This window comes from Callorhinchus milii, unplaced genomic scaffold (genome assembly GCF_018977255.1).
Source record: "Callorhinchus milii isolate IMCB2004 unplaced genomic scaffold, IMCB_Cmil_1.0 Scaffold1, whole genome shotgun sequence".
In the NCBI taxonomy this organism is placed as follows: Eukaryota; Metazoa; Chordata; class Chondrichthyes; order Chimaeriformes; family Callorhinchidae; genus Callorhinchus; species Callorhinchus milii.
In genome coordinates, this window is record NW_024704742.1 from 129,609,698 (window position 1) to 129,636,549 (window position 26,852).

Sequence of the window (26,852 nt, forward strand, 5' to 3'; positions counted from 1 at the left end):
ATTTAATACAATAAATAAAATTACATTTATAAAGCACCTTTCAGGTTAGGAAGATGTCCCAAAGTAATAAGCAAAATAAAAATATCGTTTTTCCCGCCCATCTTTTGCCAGCGCATACACATGCACCATCCAGGCATTACAAGCACACTTAATTCAGCAGGGAGAATTAATGTAAGAATAATACAACAAAATTACATTTATAGAGCGCCTTTCATGTCGGGTGGACATCCCAAAGTGCTGAACAGTCAGGTATTTGGGCCCGAGTATGGGGGAGGGGAGACAGAGTGGTGGGAGGGTGACCAAAGGGACGATCGAAGAGAAGACCGGCCTTGAAGGAGGCAAGGGAGGAAACGAGGCCAAGGGACTGTGGGATGGAGTTCCAGAGAGTGGGGGCAGAGAGACTGAAAGCCCGGCCATCGATGGTAGGGAGGGTTGAGCGGGAGACGTGGAGCAGGTTGGAGCCCGATGAACGGAGAGAGCGGGCAGGTTGGTAGGGAGTCAGCAGGTCAGAGAGGTAGGAGGAGGCAAGGCCATGGATGGCCTTGAAAGCGAAGACGAGGATCTTGAACTCGATCCTCCAGGGGATGGGGAGCCAGTGGAGTCGGGTGAGGGTGGGGGTGATAGAGTCACGGAGCCTGGTGCATGAGAGTACACGAGCTGCAGTTTTGGATGATCTGCAGCTTGTGAAGGGAAGAGTTGGGAAGGCCGATGAGGAAGGAATTTCCATAATTGAGCCTTGATGTGACGAATCCGTGGGTGAGGGTTTCGGCAGCCTGAGGGGTGAGGCAGTGGCGGAGTCTGGCAATGTTGTGGAGGTGGTGGTAGGCAGTGCCAGTCATGGGGTAGACGTGGGGGAGAAAGGACAATTCAGTGTCAAACAAGACACACAGATTTCTGACTGGCTTAGTGAGGTTGAGTGTGCAGCCGTGGATGCTAATGCTGCCAGCGCCTGAGGTGTGAAATAAAATAATAATCCTTGAATTTTTATATGTGCCTTATCATGTCATTGAGATGTCTCAAAGCGCTTCACAGAATATACTGGAAAGTATAGTGGCTATATTTGAGGGGCAAAACGCACCAGCCAATTGGGCACAGGAGTACCAATTGAATTACCCAAAACAGGAATTGTCCTTAAATATGAATCATTAGTCAGTTTCAGCTGTATTTTATTTCCTTTTATTTCTTTCCACAAAACAATTTCAAAATTTTCACTATTCACAATTGCAGCAAAATTTTAACCACAAAAATCTTACAACTGTCAATTAGCATGCATTAAACAACAAATTCTACATTAAAATCAGAAAAGTGTCCAGAATGCAAAATATTTACCATTTTACAGCATAAATATGATTTTACAGATCCTGCAAACAAACTACTGTGATTTTGCAGTGTGCATCTCATAGTTAAACATTAAGTTTTACACTATTATACGGCATTTTCAGTGTCAAGTAAAACTAAAATGGTGATTAAGGTATTTCTTTAAATATGAGCAGTTAGCAAATCTCAAGAGTAAATGCCCACTGTAAAGAGAGAATGCAAAGGCTATAGGCCTCAGAATCACAAAACAGTAGCTACTGGGATCTGTGGATAAACCTTTTATAAATGGATTCAGAGACAGGAGGTCACTACTAGGTAATTCAGCATCTTCCTCACATCTCTCTTTCTCTCCCCACCTCCCCATCCCTAAAACCAGTGATCAATCAGCTTAGAAATAAAATAACTGTCAGGTGCATCTTTAAAGGTTTGAAAACATGAAAGTGAAGCTACATAATAATTTTACACTTAAACATTGTAAAACTTGGTCCACAAATTTACAAAAACATGTACTATATTCACTTATACATATGTGTACAAAAACACAAATGGGATTAATTAACAAAACAATCACCTGAGAGTAAATAATTTGAATTGGAGCTAGAAAGCATAGATAAACACCAAGGGATTAAGCATATCTGATCATACAAAGCATGACTTACCCCATTTAAACTTAAAAAAAACCTTAAAACCAAAGAAATTCAATTAGAGTTAAAGAAGCTATATTTAAATCACCCACACACAATTTGTAAAATTACATTATATGTGCATCAAGCAGCATATTGATCAAATAGAAAATTATAGTTGGAAATGTAGTTGTGTTTAGCTCAGTTTGTGTTCATACTTAGTGAAGGCATGATAAAGTAAATCCCTTTTATGAACTGTGACAAATTAAAAATTCTGAATTAATTAAGTATACAACCTATCTGTAACAGTAATGTTGAGATTATGAGGACCAGAGATAACCAATTTTACTTTAAAGAATCCAAAATATTCCCACCTACCCCAGGACTATATTAATGAAAAGCTGCAATTTTCTAGCACTGTCCAAAACTAATTAATTACCTGGACGTGTGTCTATAGAGTAAATTAACAGTGCTGTAAATGTCTGAGATTGCCCGATTAATTTAAGCTCAAATGTTCACTTTGTATTTCAAAATCCAAAATTTCAGTGCTACAACGTGTACTGTAATTCAACGGTTCCATTAACCACATACTTCACTGTAATTTTCAAGTATAAATAAAACATTTGTATTTAAAGAGCATAAATTTTCCCATATGCTCTCCCCTCCCCATAAAGTGCTATCTTGCATTTTAGACCAATTTGAATACAAATGTAAAATGAATTAACATTTTAATAAATCTGACAGAAACAATGAAGTATAAATTTGGAAACAGCCCACCTTGCAGTGTGGGGATTAGATGGGGTAGAGGAAAAAAAAACACAAGATCCTCAGACAAACCCATCAAAATGGCAATTACAATCTCATCCTCAATTATTCAGAAGTCCGGTTTGGCTTTCATTTTATCCAGTGCAAGTTGCATGCTCCATATGCTCAAAGGTCTCATATATGCCAATGAACGATAGATGTTTTTTTCACAGTAAGCTTCAGGTGTCTGAAAAGCCATGCCAAGGCGTTCCCACACAGTCCTGTAGGTGCCCTCTGCAGTCTTGAATGCTTCATCAACAAGTCCCTATGAAACCCCCAAAATAAGTCATTTACAAAGAAAGAACCAAAAATATTGATTGCTTCATATTACTTACAAATAACATGTGCAGAAACAGACTGGATTTGTAAACAGCAAATCTCTCTTGCACACAGGTTCATTTCAGCTCTCAGATTGCAATCAAGTGAGGCTTCTGGTGTCAAGTGGAGATCCAGGTTTGCTATTTACAAACTCTCTGGTGAAGATCATAAATCTTTAAACTAATATCACTGCACAGTGAAATAAATCATGCAGTTTCCCTCCCCCAAATTAGAACAATGCACTGTTGAAATCAGCTTTTATAAATACATACTGTATATAAATACTGTATATAAAATAAAGAATATTTTTTTTAAAAAAGATTATAAGTTTATCTGATTGTTAATCTGATTTTGAACCTCATGTCTTTGCACTGTTTTGTTTTAATTCCTGAACTAGAAAGTACTTTTATAATATAATAATCCTTGCTATAATCTTTGATATAGCACCTAATCATGTCTTCGAGATGTCTATAAACACTTCACAGAATACATATACTGTAAAGTGAATTGACTATTTTGTGGGAAAACACAGCAGCCAATTGCTGCTCAATTTTTTTCTGATTCCTGACATTCAGATTTGGACGGACAAGATTTCGGCAGAATTCTAGTTATTCTTCCTTCTAATTTTCTATCCACCATGCATTTGATATAGCACCTATCCCAGAAAGACCTCTCAAAGCATTTCATAAGATTCACTGTAAAGCAAATCTTGTGAGGTGCTATTTACAAATCCTATCTGCCCACGTCCCATTCAAGAGGTTATATTCTATGTAAGTTTGGTGTAATCATAGGTTGTATAAGTGATATTAAATGTATGGTCCCAACAAATACAACTTATCTAATTTACTGCACTTCAATTGGCTGCTCTTTTCTACACTTGTGTCCTGTAAAGGGTTCACAATAAAACATGTGTTCGTTCAGCTGATAAAGTGGCTCTGGGAACAGTGAAGCAGTTAGTGGCTTTTAGATTGAGTAAGGTTTTGAATAAGTGCACTGGAGAGCTTTACTGCAATGAAAAGCTTCAATGAAAAATCATCTGTTTTCTCAATTCAACTCGTCACCCGACTTGTGAAATCAAGTTTTGCGAAAAAAATTACAATTATTTTTAGCTGTTGAGCAGAACAACTTTTTAGCAGAAATTGTCATTTGTTTAAAGAATAAATTAGATTGATTTCTGCTAGAGGGTAATATCTCAGGATGCAGTATATAGTTTGGGATACAAGATGTCAAGCGAGGATGGTTGAGGGCAAACCGGATGGGCCTTCTTTCGACGAGCAAATTCTTGTGTTCTTAAGTGTAGTGACTGTTTTGTAGGCAAAGTTTCAGAAGAAATGCAGGATTAGAGCTCAGTATTTACACTTTAGGATATCCTCCTGACGTGAAAGGCGCTGTACAAATATAAATTTGTTATACCAGGGAGGTTGTCATCGGTCCCCATTGTTCGAAACAAGTTTTAAATATTTAATTCTTAAACATGAATCAAGTGCAATTGGTCACATCGGCTGTGAATTCCTGATATATGAATAGGCAGAATCAAGCAAACTATAGGTTTTCTGGTTAAATATTCCACTCAGAGCACAAATTATAGATTGGCCCTCGCTGCCATCAAGATTTCAAATCAACTCACCTCTTGAATCATTGTGGCTGCCAGACTATAGACGACTCCAGTCCAAACCTCATCTGACTGGACACTGGATGTGTCTACGGTTCCATCAGGTCTCATTCCATTTACTGCTCCCATAGTTCCATTAGCAAAACTCATGACATTCAAGTCAAAGATGGTCTTTAAGGCACATACAATATTGGCATTTGGAAATACCTACAAATATTAAAGGATAGAAATAGTTCAATGATGAATAATTCATGGTCTTCCAGATTTTTTAATTCTTCCTCACTATTCCTCTGGAGGAGGTGGCCGCCAAATTGCTCTTAATTCTTCAGGGAATGCAAACTGGCCAGTAAATTGGTTCACGATAACATTCTTAGCGGGGAATTACTTCATAAACTACTCAATGCCTGTTATGATGGTGTCCCACAGCCCAAAACAATAACTTATTAGTTTCCAAACTTACTATGGCGGTTTGGATTCCATAATATTCCAACCAGCCCTATATCAGAGTTACATCAAGAGTGGTCACCAGTCCTCACACTGCACATGCTTGCAGAAAACCAACCGGCTTCCTATGTATTTAAAAAAAGGACGTGTTCTGAGTCAACAGCAGTGATCTGATATCCCAGAACGTTGGCCATTTGAAACATGCTGAAAGCCAGCTAGTGCACTCAAGCCAACTTAGACCTCTCTCTATTCCCTAACTACCGCCCCATCTCCAACCTCCCCTTCCTCTCCCAGGTCCTGGAACGAGTTGTTGCTTCTCAGCTTCACTCCTTCCTCTCCCGCCACTCCTTTCTCGAACCCCTCCAATCCACCCACAGCACAGAAATCGCCCTGGTTAAGTAACAAATGGCATTCTGTCCATCTGCAACCAGGGCTCCCTCTGCCTCCTCGTCCTCCTTGACCTCTCTGCTGTTTTCGACACCGTCGACCACTCTATCCCATCCACTGCCTCTCTTCTCACCTCAACGGCGCTGGTGACATCATCCGCAGACATGAAGTCAACATCCACATATATGCGGTTGACACCCAACTTTACCTTTCTGCCTCCACCCTCGACTCCAGGACCATTGCTGTCCTGGCTGAATGTCTGTCAGACATCAAGTCCTGGATGAGAGCTAACTTTCTTCAGTTGAACATCAACAAGACCGAGGCCCTCCTGATTGGCTCCTATCAGCGCCTCCTCACCTCAGGCGCTGACAGCATCACCATCCAGGGAGTCACATTCCACTTTGCTAAGTCAGTCCGGAACCTTGGGGTCTTGTTTGACCCTCAACTATCCTTTCTACCCCACATCTGCGCCATGACCCGCTCTGCCTTCCCCCACCTCTGCAGCGTTGCCCGGCTCCAACACTATCTCACACCGCAGGACGCCAAAACCCTCATATACGCTTTCATTACATCGAGGCTCGACTATGCAAACTCAAAGTTTGTCGGCTTCCCCAAATCCTCCCTCCACAGGCTGCAGGTGATCCAGAACTCTGCAGCCCGTGTCCTCTCCCGTACTGGGCTTCTTGACCCTATCATCCACATCCTTGCCCAACTCAACTGGTTTCCCATCACACAGAGGATCCTGGTCCTCACCTTCAAAGCCCTCCATGGTCTTGCTCCCCCCTATCTCTCCGACCTCCTAACCCCCTACCACCCTGTTTGCTCCCTCCGCTCAGCAGGCTCTGACCTCCTTCACGTCCCCAACCTTGCTCGCCCCACTATCGGCAGGTGGGCCTTCCGCCACTCTGCACCCACCCTCTGGAACTCCATCCCACAGTCTCTCTGTCTCACCCCCTCCCTCACCATCTTCAAGACCAACCTCAAGACCCTCCTCTTCAACCATGCTTTCGATCTTCCTGCTTCCCCCCATGCCCTCCCCCACCCCAACCCTCAGCTCGGGACCATAACTCTGTCTGTCCAGCGCCTTGGGATGTCCTCCCGACATGAAAGGCGCTATACAAATGTAATTTTGTTGTTGTTGGATAAATTCTACAATTATGACAGAGTAAGAAGCACTACTCAAATCCTTCTGACTAGTGGTTTGGCACAAGGCAGATGCCCTGTGAACCGTCCCCCAGGGCTGGGAAAAGGTCCGTGGGGCACCTGCCTTATGACAAAGTTATATTTCGTACAATTGGCTTCAGTAGTTCTGGACGAAGGAATCATGCAGTCCTCTTCTAGAGGGTGGCTGAAACTTATGGAACTGAATCCCCAGCGTGCATCAGTAAGGCTTTTTTTTGGGGTGGAGGGGGTGGGGGAAGAGGGAAAAAAATAGCAGTAATGACTACCTCTCTGTGAGTTCTGGGAACACCACTAAATGTAATCATTACTCAAGCATATCCAGAATCTTTTAAAAAAAGAAACTATTTTACCTCATATTCACCTTCTCCCAGGCCACATGCTCGCACAAACCACTGTCCAGCACACTGGTCAGACATCACACTGTTTGAGTAGCGCTTCTTACTGCCATCGTAATTGTAGTATTTACCTGAAATATTGGAAGCATTTAGATCCTCTACTTAAAAATTCAGTTACCAGACAGAATTCTCTAGTCCATGAAATGAATGAACTATTTTATTTGGGGGATTGTTGGTCAGAACACCAGGAGAAACCCCCTTCTCTTTTCAAATTGTGTCACAGGATCTTTAACTTCCACCTGAACAAGCAGATAGGGCCTCATGGGGTTTAACGTCTCATCCGATGGACGGTACCTCCAAGAATGCAGCACACCAGCAGCACTGCATTGGAGTGCTAACTTAGACTGTGTGAATTCCAAGACCTGAAATAGGGCTTGAACCCACAACATTTTGACTCAGAGACAAGAGTGCTACCAACTGAGCCAGTCTGTTGAGGGGCAGATTTGTGCTGCAAATGAAGTCTCAGATGACAATCAGATAACAGAAACCACAGTCTCATGGCCTAATATACACTGTAACATTTACAGAACACGACTCAAGTTTTTGTCAGTACATTTCTTTGCCGTCACCACCCTAAAAAAAGCAGTATTCAGCTACTTGCATTCTATCCAACAAGTTAATGAAGAACCAGTAACTGGCAAGTTTTTGTTAGAATTAAGTATTCTGCACAATAATAAGAGGAAAGATGTACCATTCCACAATATCCTCTCGTAAGATTCCTTTCCCCTCTTTAGCAGATCTTTGTATTTTTTGTATTCTGCATCCTTTTTCAAGATCTCAGCCATCTTGCACATAACACATACAGAGGCTAACCATAGCCCTCCACAGTAGGCACTGCAACAACACAAGTGTTAAACAGCTTTCCAAAGTAAGCAAGGCAAAAAAAAACACTAAAGTATTAACAAACAGGATTACTTTACAGATTCAAAAGGTGTATTCTTCAGAGTTATAGAAATCTTTGTTCTTCCTGGAACAGTCAAGTTCAAATTTTATAAATTTTTAATAATAGACCTACTGTACACAAAGTAGGTGACCTGGGAGCAGAGTTTGCCCATTTAAGCCTCTCAGATGGAAAAAGGGGAAATAAGTTCACTTAAGTAAAGGACAGGTATATGAAACTAATTTCTACCTGGGTCCTGTTACAGTCCAGCCATCATACGTCTGGTCTGCGTAGCCAGAGTTTTCTATAAGACCATCTCCATCAGTATCAAACTTCAGCTCCGACTCCATCACAGCCTAAAACCAACAGTCGCTCAATTAATAGAAGCAAAATGAATGCCACGGATCTGAAAATAGCGTGTCATTTTTCCCAGCCTAATCTTATCATACAGAAAGTGTTTCTACAACTGGAGAGCATGCCTCCCACCAGCACAAATTTAGAATGCACAAATGGTTGCACACTCAAGAGGTTGGGAGTTTCCAGGCATTTACGCTTCCTCCAAAAAGCCCAGATATCTCTTTAGACTTGCGCTGCAGTCATCCTAAAGGCAGATTTCTAGTGAATCTGCACAGGTCTAAAGCAGAATGAACTTGAGGGAGAGTGATCAGGAATTCCAGTCACGGGAGACAATGGGAATTTCTGTAGCAGCAACCGCAAGTCCTGATTAATGTCTTACCTCCCAGGTGTCAGGGTAAGGAACATAAAGTGGGTGCAGAAGATTTGGGAAAGAGAGAGAGAGAGAAGCCAGTAATCAATGACATTGGAAAGAGTAGGTTTCAGGTCCTGCAGAGTTTAGGGAATTAGGAGATAGATTGAGGCAAAGAACCTTGCAGGTTGTAATGTCAGGATGACTCCCTGTGACTAGCACAAGTCAGCAGAGTAATACAGATATGGCAGGAAGTATGATGTAGGATGGAAGGGATCAGATTATTGGGACATTGGGATCAGTTCTGGGAATTGTGTGTTCTGTACAGGATGGATGGACTACACCGGAGCAGGCCTGCGGCCATTCTCTTTGCTGGAGAATTAATATGGCTGTGGGGAAGGATTTACACTAACATGGCAGCGGAGAGTGGGGAAAAAAAGAGCAATCACAGATTATGGGCCGATTAGCCTTCTTCTGTGCTGTAAATTTCTATGTATAAAATGTAATGTAATTGCAAAACCCTACTGACCATGGGGAAAGACAACAACGGTTCAGTTTTTTTCTCCATCAACTTATAAAAACTTTTCTGACAACTACTTACCTGGCAGACAGACCACATATGTCGAAGATAAGTGCTATCCTCAGTTAGATGGTAATCTCTGTACACTTGTAAAACAAATTTCAAGTTGAGATCCTTCCAGTCCGCTGTATCATGAATCAAATAAGCATTTACTCGCTCCCAGGGCTCGTCATCTATTAAAAATATAATCAAAGCACAATGATGCTTGGTCAAGCTTTCTTGCAAGATTTGTGAACATATTAAATATATTTTCTCAAAAATGTACATGTGTATTTTATTCCAGCATCTGGGATGCCCAATACCACTGTCTGGTTAGACTACTGCAAGATGTAGGAGAAAGAATTGGCAACCAAACAGCTTGGTGCATTTTTACAACTAGGAAAGTATGCAAATGTTTTACATATACTTCCAAAGAATATTTGTGTAAATGTGTGGGAAATTAGTTACAAAGCCTCACCTGGATCTCCTATATCATGTGGGACTACATTTGGCGTGTTCACCTTTGCCCTTCTCCCGTTCATTAGATGGATGCGCTGTGTGCTATCCTCCTTTATTACAGCCGCAGCTGAAAAACAAAAATAAACCAAATATCATTAACAGCGGCTTTGTGAATCTCTCAGCTTCTTTCTTCTGTGAGCAGCTGTGCCAGACCAGGAAGGCTCCAATTTCAATTTTTGCCCGAGTTATCTGATGTTAGACAGAAAGATGCAAGTTGCAGTACAATTAGTTACGAGAGTGCTATAACCAGGCTGACACATTGCCAGATAGGCAATAACTGCTGGCTCTGCCAGCATCACACACATCCTGAGATGCATAAAAATCGTAGACTAGGTTCTGAAATTGCAAGACAACAGAAAATCACACATGAAAAGATTAAAAACAAACATTTACAGGTATAAATGTATATGCTGTGCACAATTGGCTGCCGCGTTGGCCCTCCAAATTATTCACTTAATTATCTCAAAAGAAAGACTGCAGCAGTTAAAATGCAATAGTTGTTTGAATATTTTTGAAGGTCTCTGAATCAGTGCATCCACCCTTGAGGTTTGAATCTTGTAGGAAATAGAGGAACTGAAGAGGCAATCTGACCATCTGGTGCTGATGAGTAAAACCACTTACCAATATCATATTGCAGACTAAGCTCCAGTTTAGGCCACAGCATGATTAGTGCAAATGATGCATAAAAATGAACATCGTAGGTATTGTACATACGGTACTCCTGTCCTGCAATTAGAAAAAAAACCTGCATTTAATACTTAGCGAAATCAAAAATTTACAAAAATAAAAAAAATTAGAAATTAAGTGAATGTTATATAGCAAAATGCAGTTGTTAAATTTGCGTTAGCAAAGTCCCATAAACAATGAAGTGAGTATCCAATTATTGTAAATTTAGGGTGAATTCAAATGGGGCAGGGGAATGACAATAAATAAGCCAGGAATACCGGGACAAAATCTCAATGATGGAGATGTGTCCAAAATAAATTGAACGCTTTGCAGCGTGCATTATGCAGCATATAGGTAAACATGTTCTCACTTGTGGAAGGAAACCATGCTCAGTTTTATTAAATTGTTCCAAAGGACACACCCAGTCAGTTTCCTAGCTTCCTCCAAGTTGTACTTCAATAAAAATGAGAAAAAAAACATACACAGGAAGAGATATTTAATCCGTATCCTTTATATGGTCAACTTTAATAATAGATTAAAATTATCAACCATATCTTTAAAATGCTTTATTATAATATAATACTAGCATCTTGTATATCAGAATGTGGAGGCCTGTAGCTCAGTGGTTAGAGCACTCGCTTTGCAAGCGAGAGACCTGAGTTCAATTCCAGGCAGGGCGAAACCTTGGGCAAGTTTCCTTACTCCACACGCCTAATAATAATCCCTCCAAAAACCAAAAACAATAATAAATTGGTCATTTTTAATCTACGACTGTTTGTGGGACATTGCTGTGCGCAATTGGCTGCTTCGTTCGCCCACAAATATAGTCAATTCACTTTACAGTGTGTTCTGTGAAGCGCTTTGGGACGTCCTCCCGACGTGAAAAGCGCTATATCAAATGCAAGGATTATTATTATCAATTGAGTTCATCATACTTAGAATACAAGTATCAGCTTTCAAACAGAACACCCTATATAAATGAGATTACTTCAACATGGGCATAGCAATTTAGTGCATAGTGCAACACCTTGAAGTGCTTAATAATAATAATCCTTGTATATGATATAGTGCCTTATCTCATCTTTGAGACATCTCAAAGCTCTTCACAGAATAGACTATAAAGTGAATTGACTGTATATTTTGTGGGCGAAATACGGCAGTGAATTGCACACAGCAGCGTTCCACAAACAATCGTGGATGAGTGATCAATTTATTTTTATGAAGGAATTACTATCCCTGGAAAAGCGATCCGCCAATCATCTAAGGTAAACAGAGGTTTACCGCTTGGTAAAAAGAGGGGTGTGGAGTAAGGAAACTTGCCCAACGTTTCGCCCTGCCGGGAATCGAACCAAGGTCTCTCGCTTGCGAGGCGAGTGCTCGAGCCACTGAGCTACAGGCCTCCACACTAATATGAAATTAAATAATAATAATAATAATCCTTGCATTTGATATGTGCAACAATATCCCACAAACAACAAGATGAGTAGCCATTTGAGTATGATTTATTTTGCAATGCAAAAGGGGGAAGTTATTTAATCAGAAGAGCCTGAAAATACTCTTTCAAATAATGTCAAGTGATCTTTTAAAGTCCACCTGAATTACAAGGCTGACAGAAACTCAGATTAATGATTCATAGGGACGATCTGGAATACTTGGATTTAATATGCAGCATTCCTCTCACTTGACAGAATGCCACATCACAGAAGCATACCTTCCAAATATCCAAATCGCCCATAATCCTTCAGCACTTTAGGTAGAGGAGGAAGTCCATCCTGCTCATTGCTCAAACCACTGGTTATATCAGTGTCATCAGGCACTTCAAGCCAAATTGTCCCTCCATCAGATAGAAAGTAAAGCTCATTAAATAGTGCGGATTTGTACCAGTCAGGCAATTTCCTGCAAAATGAATAGCAACAGAAAGGTGTGAATGATATAGCTCACAATTACAACATGATCAAACTGATTTGACCTTCAGGACCAAGACTAAAAATAGGCAAACAAGTGATCAGGTCACATGCAGAATATCATTTCAGAATAGTATTCTTTAACAAAGTTTATAATCTTGCTTTAATAAAACTGGTCAGTATTAGACTCTTGTATATCTTGCTTTAGCAAAAAATAAACAAATTTTTGATTACATTCAAGGAAATTTTACTGCAGTTAGAAGCACTTCACCCTAGAAATCCATACCTTTACTTACGAATTCTGTTTTTCTTCAAGATAAACTCAATCATTTATAATACACTAAAAACAATTAAATGCATTCATTTCTATTGAAATTTACAAAGAAAGTTAATGAATGACAATCGGAATGGGTAAATCTGAGCTTCAATATTGACTGTCAGAATGGCCTGTGCAGTCTTGTGTTTCCAGAAGATAACAGAACAAATACTTCAAATCATTTTTAGTTGCTGTGGTTCTGGCTTAAACACAGGCAGCATAGTTTATTCTTTCACCAACCACGAGCTTGATATTTGTCCTACATCTTTTGTAGCCTTCTTCCATGTAGATCCAATTTCCAGGGTTTGTATGAATCACATTTATAAAAATATCAACTCCAGAGTCAGCCTCCACATTTTTCAGTCCCTCTGCACCTCCATCCCCAACAAGGATGGCCTACAGGCCCTCGCTTCCACCTCGAACAGCGGCCTAACCAATCTCCATCCACCACCACCCTCCTCCGCCTGGCTGAACTTGTTCTGACATTGAACAACTTCACCTTCAACTCCAACCACTACCTCCAAGTAAAAGGTGTTGCTATGGGAACCCGCATGGCTTGTTGGCCATCTGGAACACTCTTTCTTCCAGACCTACTCAGGTCCACTCCCTGACCTATTCCTCACATACATTGATGACTGTGTTGGGGCTGCTTCCTGCTCACGCAGTGAGCTAAAAAAATTCATCAATTTCGCTTCCACCTTCCACCCCTCCATAACATTCACATGGTCCATCTCCAACTTTTCCCTTCCTTGATTTCACCATTTCCATCGAGGAGCATAGATTATCAACAGACATCTTTTACAACAAGATTACATTTGTATAGCGCCTTTCACGTCGGAAGGACGTCCCAAGGTGCTGAACAGAGTACAGCATTTCAGACCCGAGCTGGGGTTGGGGGGGGTAAGGGAGGTGGCCGATGGCAGGTCGAAGAGGAGGGTCTTAAGGCAGGCTTTGGGACATCCTTCCGACGTGAAAAGCGCTATATCAAATGCAAGGATTATTATTAAAGGCGGAGTGACTGGGGGATGGAATTCCAGAGGTTGGGGGCAGAGTGGCTGAAGGCTCTCCCACCAATGGTGGGGTGGGTGGGTCAGGGTACGTGAAGCAGGCCAGAGTCGGCTGAGCGGAGGGAACGGGCGGGTTGGTAGGGGATTAGGAGGTCGCAGAGATAGGGTGGGGCGAGGCCATGGAGGGCTTTGCATGTGTGGACCAGGAACTTGAACTGGATCCTCTGAAGGATAGGGAGCCAATGGAGTCAGGCGAGAGTGGGGGAGATGGGGGTCACAGAGTTTGGTGCGGGAAAGCCACGGGCTGCAGAGTTCTGGATTATCTGAAGCCTGTGGAGAGAGGAATTGGGAATGCCGACAAGCAGGGGGTTTGCATAGTCGAGCCTGGAGGTGTTTAAGGCATGAACAAGAGTTTCAGCGGCCTGAGGGGTGAGGTAGTGGCGGAGTCGGGAGATGTTACGGAGGAGGGAAGGCAGATAATACAAGCCCCCAACTCCCAGTTACCTGGACTACACTTCCTCCCACCCCACCTCCTGTAAAGACTCCTTTCCGTTTTCCCAGTTCTTCCATCTCCGCCACATGTGCTCTGATGATGCCACCTTTCACATCAGAACAGCTGAAATGTCTTCTTTTGCCTCGACCAAGGATTCCCATCCACTGTGGTAGGCAGGGCCCTTGACCGCCCCATTTCCTACACCTCTGGCCTCACACCCTTCCCCCTCTTCTCAGAACCATGATAGGGTCCCCCTAGTCCTCCCTTCCACCCCACCAGCCTCAACACCCAACAAATAATTCTCTGCCATTTTCGGCACTTCTAGAGTGATCCAACCACTAAGCATATCTTTCCCTCCCTTTCCCCCGATCTTTGTTTTGCATTATTAACACTCCTATTCCCCCGTTTTGTTGCAATCCCCCTTTGTTTTACATCATTAACACCTCTGTAACCCATCATCCCGTCATCTACCCCGTTTTCTCCTTTGTCTTCCTTGCCCTGCCTCCCCCCCCCGTTAGCCCTTGAAAGCCTCCCAGCATGCCCCAGTTCTGACAAAAGGTCGAGGACCTGAAACGTTGACTCACTTTCCTTTCTCCATAGATGCTGCCTGATCTGCTGAGGGTTCCCAGCGACTTCTGTTTTTGTTTCAGATTTCCAGCATCTGCAGTATTGTGCGTTTTGTTTCCACATTTTTCAGAGTTGGCTCCATTGTAGAGAGCACTCCATATTTAAACATTATCCCACCCAAACATGTCCACATTAAGTTACAGGACCTCAAAAGAAAAAGTATTAAATGGTACCACAACTATAACTTTTTTTTAGAAATAAACAGCATGAAAGATTCAAGATTAACTTGCCTTGGATTAGTTACAAACATGCCGGTGGAATATTAATAATTAAATTCCTTCACAAGGAGTAAACCAAATCAAATATTTGATAAGAATCCACCAACACATCAATGACTAGACAAAAAAATATCTGGGAGGCATAGCAGTAAAGAAGTTCATAGTACAAAGGTGCAGTACCGTCAAATTGAACCTCTGCAGAATGTTGCAATATTTACCCATTTTCTAAAATCGGACGTTGCCAATCATTAATCTTTTGTTCCCATTCCTTGTAATGTGTTAGAGAATAGTGACTGAGACCAGGACAAGCCTTTCCATTAGCTCCAAAATAGCGAGTGTACCACCTGTGTTTTTTTAAAATAGCAAAATGCAATGTACATTAGCAACCGGAATCAATTACTATCCTGTGAAAAACATTACCAAGTCTATACATTGATAAAATGCTTCAGGCTTTTAGTAGCGATCTACAATCTGATACTGCATTATTTAGGTTTGACAAATTCTGCAATTCACGATTGAGAAATTGATAAGCTTATATTTACTATCTTCTGACAAATAGTTCCCTATCAGAAAATAACATAATTAACAAATGCAGAAAAATGAACAGCACACAAAAAAGTTCAAGATCAGAATACTGAAGTACATATTTATATAGCCTCCTTAACGTAGTGTAGCAGAGTACAGACTATTCTCAAAATTAAATTACAAGAAAGGGAATAACAGTTTTTTAAAAATTAGAAGCAATATTCAAAGCAAAAAGGGATGAATAGAGCTTGGCAATTTTCTAGTGAAGTAACAAACATTAGGAATAGAGATTTATGTGTAGTGGAAACAATCAGAGTTACATAAGTATTATTACAAATCAGGTATTTTAAGTGACAGTACATTGAAATTAATGGCAAAGTTGCATTCATGGGGAAAAACCTGCGGACAACATCAATAGAAATGAGAAAATAGGCAAAGCAATAAGTCAGCAACTGCTATTAACTCCTCCTTTAGAGGTATAGCGAGGTAGCATTCAGAAAAGTAACACGTAAAAGGGAGAAGTGAAAATAGAATTTCCTTGAAGTAATAAATAATGAATAATAATAATCCTTGCATTTGATATAGTGCTTTTCACGTCGGGAGGACATCCCAAAGCGCTTCACAGAACACACTGTAAAGTGAATTGACTGTATATTTGTGGGCGAACGCGGCAGCCAATTGTGCACAGCAATGTCCCACAAACAGTCGTAGATTGAAAATGACCAATTTATTATTGTTTTGGGTTTTTGGAGGGATTATTATTAGGCTCTGTGTGGAGTAAGGAAACTTGCCCAAGGTTTCGCCCTGCCTGGAATTGAACTCAGGTCTCTCGCTTGCAAAGCGAGTGCTCTAACCACTGAGCTACAGGACTCCACATGCCCCATTCACATGAGCCATTCAATTTAGTTTTCAGATATCCTCCTGATGTGAAAGGCACTACATCAAATGCAAGGATTTATTATTATCTTTATATTACTTTGTTCGATTTGATGTAATTGAAGCTAAGGGTAAAATAGTTGTACAAGACTTTCAAAAACACATTTGTACAGAGCCTTTCATGTCAGGACGATAAGAATTCAACATCTCAAGTGGGAAGATGTGGAGTCCTGTAGCTCAGTGGTTAGAGCACTCGCAAGTGAGAGACCTGGGTTCGATTCCCGGCAGGGCAAAACCTTGGTAAGTTTCCTTATTCCACACGCCTGATAATAAACCCTCAAGAAAAAAAAAAAAAATTTGGTCAATCAATCTATGACTGTTTTGGGACACTGCTGTGCGCAATTGGTTGCTGCGTTTCACCCACGAATATACAGTCAATTCACTTTACGGTATATCCTGTGAAGCACTTTGAAACGTCTCGAAGATGTGAAAAGCGCTCTATCAATCCAAAATAATTGGAAGAAACTACTGTGGGTGTTCACCAAAATAACTTCAATTTGAAAGCATACTTACAAGTGAACAAGAGTGTGAAAGAGAAAATATATAATGGAAAAAGAAAATACTGGAAACCCAAAGCTGTTTAATTAGCGTCTGAAATATACACCATTTGGGGTCTAATATTATAATCCTTTATCTGGAGATTATATTTGGGGAAAGTGAACGTAGAACAAATTATGCAGAGGCTGTGGAAGTAACTTGGTGATCGAATGATGTTTTTGACCAATGCTACATCTTCAACATCTAGTAATTAAGGCAAGAGAAACGTTGTTTGTATTTAGTTTTACCCTTACCTTGAATGCTCCTTTTCCTTTGCCCCAAAATAGATTTTTGGCATGTCCCAAGCAAGACAGAATTCCATGTGGTTGTGTCCCCTTGCAGGAACTTTGCAGGTACCTGCAATGGCAGCCGCAGTCACCTGTCCATGCTCTGTAGGTTTACTACTTCCTAGATGTACCAAAACAAGAGCAGTCTCAATGTATGGTCATCTGCTCAATTACATTTTGAATGAGTTTGTGCATACAACAAACAACAAAATGACATTTGTAGAACCCCTTTCACAGAGGGAGGATGTCCCAAGGCACTGGACAATCAGTGTTTTGGACCCGAGCTGGGGATCAGGATCTGGGATGGTGGAGGGGGAAGGAGGGTGATCGAAGGCACGGTCGAAGAGGAAGGTCTTGAGACAGGTCTTGAAGGAGGCAAATAACCACTAATTTATGTAAATGACAGCCGGAATAAAATTACAGTAACACGACTGTACTGTATAATAAAATAAAGCCTTGGGTTTTCAATAGAAATGCAGTCTCATTATAAGTAGTCACTTTAGTGTGAATGACCAATTCTAACTTATTCACTTCATGTCTGTTTGTGGGGTTATTACCGTGGCTTAAATTGGCTGCTACATTTATCTACAAATAGTCATTCTGCTTTATTCAAAAATCATATTAAGTGCTCTAAGTCATTCAATAAAATATCACATGGAAGAATTATTAAAATCTACTCTTTTCAGCAACCCGTGCCATCCAAATTGGCAAGATCCACATTGAAAGTATCTGTAAGTTCTATGCAATTTGAACTGAACCATGCAGCCTGAATCTAAAGGCATATAAAATATTGTACAATTTTGTATCAACATACCTGCTGGTGAGTCCAAGTTTCCATCTCTAATTAAATCCCTCCATATTTCATGTCCCTCGCTACATGGATTAAATGCAGTTGTGTGGCTAATTAATACACCTGGCTGTTTTAGGAAAATAAGTAATGTTAGTTCTATGGAAACAACCTTTGTCAAAAGAGGAAGGAAGGCAGCAGAAATCAGAATATGATTTGGAATTTTTTGATCTATAAAATAGCTAATGTATCTTACAGTAACTCCTGTGAAGTATTTTGAGACATTGTCCTGAAGTGGAAGGCACTGTATCAAGTGTAAAGATTACGATTATTAATTATGATTATGATTAATATTCCTATTATTGATAGGATACACTGGCCAATCGCCAACCATTTCCCTGGAATACTGGGGGCTTGGATCTTTGTGACTCGGTCCTATGTGACTTCAATCCAAGACTGTTTGTGGGACATTGCTGTGCGTAATTGGTTGCCACATTTCACCCACAAAATATATAGTCCATTCACTTTACAGTGTATTCTATGAAGCACTTTGAGACATCTCAAAGACTTGATATGGCGTAATATCAAATGCAAGAATTATTATTATTTCTCAGATTACTAAGTCCTCCCCACAGAAAGTTGACTGAATTTCACTCTCTTTTTGAGACATGGCATTTTGGAGCCATAATAACCAAATTTGGGCATCAAAAAGGAGCAAAATCAGCTGACAAGACCAAATTCAATTCAATTTTCAAATTTAGCTTTAAATATAATACTCAGTTTTAAAACAAAAATCAGTGCAGTTATTTATATAATAAAATTTTATGAAGCACCTTATCACATCTTGCATTTGATAAAGTACCTTATCACATCTTTGAGACGTCTCAAAGTGCTTCATAGAATACACTGTAAAGTGAATATATTTTATGGGCGAAATGCAACAGCTAATTGCTCACAGCAATATCCCACAAACAACCATATTTTTTAAAAAAAGGGATAATTGCCCCCAGAAAAGCAAACTGCCAATCGAATAACAACCGGGCTTCTACTTACTGCTAGGTAAACAGGTGTGTGGAGTAAGGAAATTTGCCTAACATTTCACCCTGCCCGAATCCAGGTTCTTTCACATGCAATGTAAATGCTCTAACTAATATGCTAGAGGTCTCCACAACGATTGCAATTTATATCAATTACAATGGACAAAGCAGACAGAGGAAACAATTTAGCTGAGAAAAAGAGCCAAATCAGCACAGACAAAAACACAATTCACCAAGAGTTCTTAATTTTATTCTGAAGTGGCTACTTGCATATTGCACGAGTGGTGTAGTTTGACTGGGTTAGTTGTGAGAAAGACCTAATAATTCACTAACATATTACAGCCCCTCCATTTTAAATATACCAAACAATACTTAGACTTCTCCACTGAAGAAACACAGACTTGTGTGTGTGTAGTGCAGAGATGTTTAACTTTCGAATTATTCCTGCCACATGACTTCAGTACTTACATGAATTTGCACTTTTTTTTACAGGACAGGAAAATAGCTAAATTGGGGCTTTTTCCCACTGGAGCAGAGGAGACATGAAACAGATGGTCATGATCATGATACAATAAACAGCAAGACTATGTTTAGTGGCCAAGAAATGGAAGTTAAAAATCCTCCTGCCTGAGGATTGTTTGATTTAAAGGGAGGTTAAGAATTTCTTCACTCAGAGGCTAGTTAGAGTGTGGAATGAATTATCACAAATGGCTATTAAGTCTAGATTAATAGAGTAATTCAAAAGGGAACAGCGAAAGCACCCAACCAGTAAAATTGTATTCATAAGGGATATGAACAAGTTGTAAAATAAGATCAACAACAAGAGACTAAGAAAAACAGGTAACAGCATTGAAGACTTGATGGACCAAAATGGCTCCTGTGCTGAAAATGTCCATTTAGATGAAAACCTACAATCTGTATAATGTATCTGGGCTGAATATAAAGTTGCACTGTAGAAGAGCAACATTGCGTACTTCACTCACCTGTTGTCTTACTGAAATGGCCATTGTATATGGATTTACAGGGGTGCAGTGATGTAATAGCACCCCTGATACGCACTCTCCCTCTTTTACCAAATCATAAGGTTCATTCCAATGTCCCCCTAGCTGGTCATCCTTGGTTCCAGTACCATTCCTCAGAGTAAACATTATTGAAACCTCCAGGTCTTCATCATTTTGGTTGTCAATATCCCACACAAAAACTCCAACTGGCAGACTGGTGTCCTGTAAGGCAAATGTTAAAACTCATTCTAATTTTGTTAGCCTGCTCAGTGAAAACCTAAAACTTATGGTGTTTTCCCTAACTTTCCGTTCTGAGAACAATTTTATTTGATAAATGGGAAGCACAATATTGAAATAGCTTAGCTTTTCTTTGAAAAAAACGTTCTGCTAATTAAAAAGTAACCAATAAACTACAGTACGCTTCAGAATAAAAACTAGAGATGTATTGCGGAAAACATGAGAGGAGCATGTACTCAGCCAAGCATAAAACGCTGAGTAAATACATAAATTTCAATTCACACCCATTGTAATCCACAATGCCCCATTTAACACTTCTTGGTGTGTGAATCCATTTTGGTGAATTTGTTTCAACGCAAATTTGGGAGAAAAACATTCAGGAAAGCCAGCCCTTTTGTGAAAAAAAAGTTGTGTGGAAGAATCATTAACACTGACATCTTAATTGTATCTTTTGTACACAGACAATGCAGTACTGTACTAACCTTATAGTCATGTGGAAGAATTGGACTGATCTGCCTACATGTCAGAGTCACGTTCTGTCCAGGAAGGGTGTAAACTGTCCAGGCACGTGGATACAGGGCATGGTAAAAGGCATACTCTCCACAGTAGCCCCAATTCCAACTCTGAAGCTTGTTAGGCCTCTCAGCGGAAAGTACTTGTTGATACATAGTCTGTCCATTTTTTCTTATGCAGACAGTAAACTGTAAAACACAGGTCAAATGTCACCATCCATCATATTATGTACATCATGTAAACATAGAGTTTAAAATCACTGACAGTGCTACATTATTAAAAAAAAGTGATCTTGAGGTTGTTGCAAAGCAATGGAGCAAAGATCAGCTATTCCCATTTCCAATCTCAGCCTTGCCTTGGGGAAAGAAATGGCTTAAAACCTATCAGACAAGCCACCCTCATTTATCTCCCTGTTGCTACCAATAAAGGTAGAAAAGGGCATTAGTAGGTGAAAACAGCACCAATCACTCGAGTATTAAAGTGCTCTGCTTTCTGGTTTCTTGACCATAGTTGCTCTTCATTGACCCTACCTTCTTCTACACAGCAAATACAGAGGAAGCCTTCTAGCCAACCTCAACATTAAAAAGCAGTTATTATAATAATACTTAACATTGGGTATCACATCTTTCACATCAGGACATCTCAAAGCAATTTACAGGTTATACTGTAAAGTGGAGTGACACTTGTCGGTGACTGCAGCATACCAATACATTTACCGCCATTTAGATGCACAGGTGCCACGCATACTTGAACCTCAGTTGGTTTGAATGCATGCATTACCACTTACAGCTGACCAAAAAATCACCTTATAAAGATCCCACAACACTATTCTAAAAAGGGCACACCTCCCAGGATAGTAGCCAAAAATTGAAATAACATTAATATTAACTGAAAGCAATGTATTCAGTGCATCAAAATGCTAATCCCAATTCATTTAAATAATTGTTGCATTTGATATTACACTTTTATCATGTCATCAAAACACTTCACAATTTATATAAGCCTGACTAAGGTGGTGAAGGTTTACAAAGAATCTACAGCACAGAAACAGGCCACTCGGCCATGCCGGGATTTAAACACAACACAAGTCTTCACCCATTCCTTACTCCCTCCCATTTCTTCTATTCCCCTCTCCCTCATTTGAAGGTCTAGCTTCCTCGGATGTTTGAAGTAAGTTTGCAGTATGTGTATTGGAAGTGCTGTTGAATTAAAGCAACTAAGAATCTTTCTACAGCATTATGTACTTGTGAACTTAGCAGATAGCTGTTCCACTTCTCATCTAAAGCACAGTATCTCAGACATTGCAGTGATCCCCCCTAGCACTGTATTGGATTGTCAGACTAGACTGAGCTCAAATTCCTGAAGTGGGGTTAAACACCAGTCACAAATCAGGTCAACAGAATATGACACTTCAGTATGCAGAAAAACAAGACTGGGTGGGAAAAATGTAAACCAGTTATGCTGCACTGTGTAAAATTGATCCTGCATGAATATTCTGTCTTCCGATTCAGAGGCAAGATTGAGCCAGGCTGAGGTAAACCACCATTTTGCTAACCAGCATTTGAATTGTCACAACAACGTGCACTTACGTAGCACCCTCCATGCAGGGTAATGTCTCAGAGCTCTTAACACTGGCCGCCTGACTCCGAGCCGGGGCGTGGGGGGAGGTGGCTGTAAGCACAGTCGAAGACGAAGGTTTTCAGGCGGGACTTGAAAAAGGGGAGAGGGGGGCAAGGCCGAGGGATTGAAGGAGTGTTCCAGAGTTTCGGGGGGTAGTGGCTGAAACCTCCAATGGTGGGGCAGAGGGTGCGAGCAGGAGGCCGGTGCTAATCAAGCGAAGGTGCGGAGTGGTGGATTGGGGAGTGAGGAGGTCGGACAGGTAGGGAGGTGCCAGAGAGTTAAGGGATTTGAACATGAATGTGAGGATCTTGAAGTTAATATATTTGGAGATGGGGAGCCAGTGGAGTCTGGCCAGAACTGATGAAATATGGGTACGGAGTTTGGTCCAGGTAAATATGTGGGTGGCAGGTTTCTGAATCAGCTGGAACGTTTGAATAGTGGAGCTGGGGAGATTGTCGAGGAGTGCGTTTGAGTAATCCAGGCGGGAGGTGACAAATGCATTAACGAGAATTTTGGCTTCATTTGAGGTAAGGTACAGTCGGAGGTGGGCAATGTGGCGGAGGTGGAAGAAGGCAGTCCTGGTCAGGGACTGGATATGGTGGAGGAAGGAGGGCTGGGGGTCGAACCGGATTCCTAGATTGTACACTGGTTCAGTGAGTGTGAGGGAGAGCCCAGGGAGGTTGAAGAGTTCAGATCCGCAGGAGTGAAAACGTTGTGAAAACGAGCCAAGTATGGCTCCCATCTTGTCCATATTCAGCTGCAGGAAGTTTCACTCATCCAGGCTCTGATGTCTGCCAGATTATGCAGGCTTCCAGAGGCAGCTTCAGAAAAAGGAGCAACTATCTCAGAGGTCAGATTAGTATAGAGTGAAAAGGCTCAAACAGCAAAAGTTAACTCAGATTTAAGTGGATTAGTAATGAGCTACACTGATCTCTGGGTCACTGAATTTTTACAAACCAAAACACACAATGTAATAATCCCCTGCAGGTCCGCAGTAGAACAATCACTGTCACAAGTTACCAGATTCATTATCATAAACTGTTCATTACCAGTCTCACAAAACTACCTCCAAACCAAAGCAATATTCTAGTCTCAAAAACGACATTTATAGAGCACCTTTCACATCGGGAGGACGTCCCAAGGCGCTGGACAGTCAGGGGTCAGGACCTGAGCATGGGGGAGGGGTGGGGTAGGGGTGAGGGAAGACAAATAGAGGTGGGAGGACGACCGAAGAGGAGGGTCTTGAGACCGGCCTTGAAGGAGGCAAGGGAGGAAGCGAGGCAAAGTCCTGGAGTTGCAGGTGGAGGCAGAGAGATAGAGTTGGGTGTCATGCGCATACATGTAGAAATTTACCACATGTCTGCGGATAATGTCACCAAGGGGGAGCAAGTAGAGGGTGAAGAGGAGGGGACCGAGGACAGAGCCTGAGGAACGCCGCATGAGCCGGTGCAGGGGCTGGAGGAGAAGCCATTGGCTGAGACAAAGTGAAGATGATGTGAAAGGTAGGACCTGAACCAACCAGTCAAGGACAGAACCTTGGAGGTTGAGGTGAGAGGAGAGGAGGTGGAGGAGGATTGAATGATCCACAGTGTCAAAAGCGGCGGAGAGGTCAAGGAGGACGAGGAGGCAGAGGAGCCCTGGTCACACATGGTCAGGATGTCATTAGTGACCTTGACCAGAGCAGTTTCCGTGCTGCCCGATTGGAGGGGCTCATGGGGGGAGTCGGAGGAGAGGAAAGAGCGAAGCTGGGAGGCAATGGCTCTCTCAAGGACCTTGGACAGAAAAGGGAGGTTCGAGATGGGCCGGTAGCTGAATAGCTGTGTTGGGTCAGGGAAGATTTCTTCAAGGTGGGGGTGATAGTGGCTGTTTTGAGGGGGTTAGGAACAGTGCCAGGTGATAGAGAAAGGTTGATGATGTCGGCAAGTAGTGGGGCAAGGAGGTGAAGCTGGGATTTAAGGAGAGGGGTGGGGATGGGATCCAGGGAGCAGGTGGTGGGCTTCATGGAGGATATAATAATAATAATAATCCTTGCATTTGATATAGCGCTTTTCACGTTGGGAGAACGTCCCAAAGCGCTTCACAGAACACACTGTAAAGTGAAATGGTGGTGATGATAGAGGGGGTGACAGGTTCAAAGGTGTGAAAGGAGGGATGGGTAGTGGTCGGAGTGTGGGGGGGGGTGGAAGTCGGGAGAGTAGTGGCAGCTGAGCGGATTTCCTCGATTGGCTCAAGAGCACAGTACAACCATCAAAGTCATTGGGAACAAGAAAATTTTGCTCTTTCAAACCTATTTTCCACATTATTGAATTTTGTTCTGAGAATGCCAATCTATATGGCTCTGCTATTCATTGTATAAACTGCATGAAACAGCATTTGATTGTTGTCTCCCAGCTGAATTAATTAGTGATATTCCCAGCAATTTGGCAGATAATCTGAGGGAACAACAATTGGACAATTTGAGGAATGCCAAATTTTAAACAGCTATCAGACAGATTTAGACAGACAAAATAGCTCCCTTCAAATACCTCAAATATTTTGTTCAAGCCAGATGTTGCAGCCAGGATGTCTCAAGGGCCCTCATGGTGGAATCGCTCTTTGGGGGCACTAAGTATTTTAACCCTGTCAGATTTTAACCCTGTCAGATTTTAACCCTGCACTCGTACCTTCAGAGCAGTTCGCAAATTGTACGGAATCACTCAGGATCGCTTGGGAAAGAGGATTTGGGTTAACAGCCACAGATTGAGAGCATACTGATTTGATACCTCTCCATCGCATGCAAGAGGGTCAGCTCAAACGGATGGAGAATATACCTTATGTCAAAAAGATCCTCCCAACTTTTAAAAGGGACTGCAACAAAACTTTCATTTTTATAGCCTTTATGCATTGAAACATCTCAAAGCATTTTACAATAATTCTGCAGTAATTTTTTTGTAGACAAACCACCACCACCAAACAACTTGCATTTATATAGCTCCCTTCATGCCAGACGGCATCTCAGAGTGCTTACTTTGCACAACAGAGCAGATACTTTGCACAACACAACAACAACTTGCATTTTCATAGCACCCTCCAGGGTAGCATCTTAGAGCGCTTAACAAAGAAAGGTTCCACAAGCCATGAAGTGAAGAATGATTAATCTGGATGATTATTGAACACGTATTAGAAGAAATTCTGTTGCTTTAGTCCCACCCTTCACTTTGAATAGGACCATGGAATCTTTAATGTCCACCTTAAAAGGGAGGTTCAAAAAGGAGCTGGTACTTGGAAGTAAGGGTATTAAGTGATATGGTTAAAAAGCAGAGAAAGGGATTGAAAGATCTGCTATGATCCAATAAACTGATGTCCAACAACAACAACAAAATTAAATTTATAGAGTGCCTTTAACGTAAGGAGGACGTCCCAAAGCGCTGAACAGTCAGATGCTGGGGCCCGAGCATGGGGGAGGTGGTGGAGGGGTGAGGGAAGGCAAAGAGGTGGGAGGGAGACCAAAGGCACGGTCAAAGAGAACGGCCTTGAGACCAGTCTTGAAGGATGTAAGGGAGGAAGCGAGATAAGATGAATGAGATCCAGTTCCTAAACTCAGAAATACATCCTGCCTACTTGCATGCACACATAGCTTAGACTAGTGAAAAGGCAGCAGAGACAGAGCAAAAATAAAAGGGGCAGGCAATAACGCCAATGGGAAATAATAATAATCCTTGCATTTGATAGAAAGCTTTTCACGTTTTCTGTCTCAAAGCGCTTCACAAAATATGCTGTAAAGTGAATTGACCGTACATTTGTGGGGGAATGCATTGAAACCAATACTGAAATGGTGTTTCAATTGTACAAATTTACATTTGTTACATCGGCCACTAATTCCTGATACTCAGTAGTTACGGTACACAAAAAAAATCCCATCTACAGGCTCAGTATTATAAAATTTACCAGCTAATGGTGACCCTTTAAACTTCACTCATGATCTTAATTGAATAGAGTAAAAGGAAACCTACCTGGTTCTCATACACCGTGTTATATGTGTACATTCCCGGACTCAGCTGCCATCTGCAGAATTCTCCTCGCCACCCTCTTGTAATGGTGCCTCCTCCAAATCCACCTAGTGGAGCTCCTGTGAGAGACAGAGTCAAGGTCTGGTTATTTCTGCACAACACCTCCTCGCAAATATACTATTGCTCTAAATGCAGTTTAAATACATTACACTGTGTATTACATCTAGAATTGTCATTTATTTTATTACAGGAGGGAAAGTTTAGATTTTTATTTTCTCAAAATTTAATCAGACCATTCACAAACTGCTTCCAAACATATGTCGTTGACGATACGAGAATCTAAGTTGCACAGTATAAATGTACTGGAATCAGAATAGAAAGCCTTCGGGCAGATTTAATAGAACAG

At 41.4% G+C, this 26,852-nt stretch overlaps 1 protein-coding gene across 1 annotated transcript in view; it reads right to left on the minus strand.

Annotated features, from left to right (window-relative positions):
* Positions 1-1,614: 1,614 nt before the first annotated feature.
* The window catches only part of gba2 (glucosidase, beta (bile acid) 2), a 29,426-nt gene continuing 4,188 nt past the window's right edge, over positions 1,615-26,852 (minus strand). Inside the window, exons 3-17 of the mRNA XM_042335578.1 lie at positions 26,450-26,565; positions 20,807-21,025; positions 20,070-20,309; positions 18,077-18,179; positions 17,230-17,383; positions 15,196-15,321; positions 12,124-12,308; positions 10,368-10,472; positions 9,706-9,813; positions 9,270-9,421; positions 8,212-8,318; positions 7,774-7,916; positions 7,038-7,153; positions 4,690-4,881; positions 1,615-3,009 (exon numbers count right to left, since the gene is read on the minus strand). Of these exons, the coding sequence (XP_042191512.1) occupies positions 2,815-3,009; positions 4,690-4,881; positions 7,038-7,153; positions 7,774-7,916; positions 8,212-8,318; positions 9,270-9,421; positions 9,706-9,813; positions 10,368-10,472; positions 12,124-12,308; positions 15,196-15,321; positions 17,230-17,383; positions 18,077-18,179; positions 20,070-20,309; positions 20,807-21,025; positions 26,450-26,565 (2,261 nt within the window). The 3' untranslated portion in view covers positions 1,615-2,814. The remainder of the gene's footprint in view (positions 3,010-4,689; positions 4,882-7,037; positions 7,154-7,773; positions 7,917-8,211; positions 8,319-9,269; positions 9,422-9,705; positions 9,814-10,367; positions 10,473-12,123; positions 12,309-15,195; positions 15,322-17,229; positions 17,384-18,076; positions 18,180-20,069; positions 20,310-20,806; positions 21,026-26,449; positions 26,566-26,852) is intronic.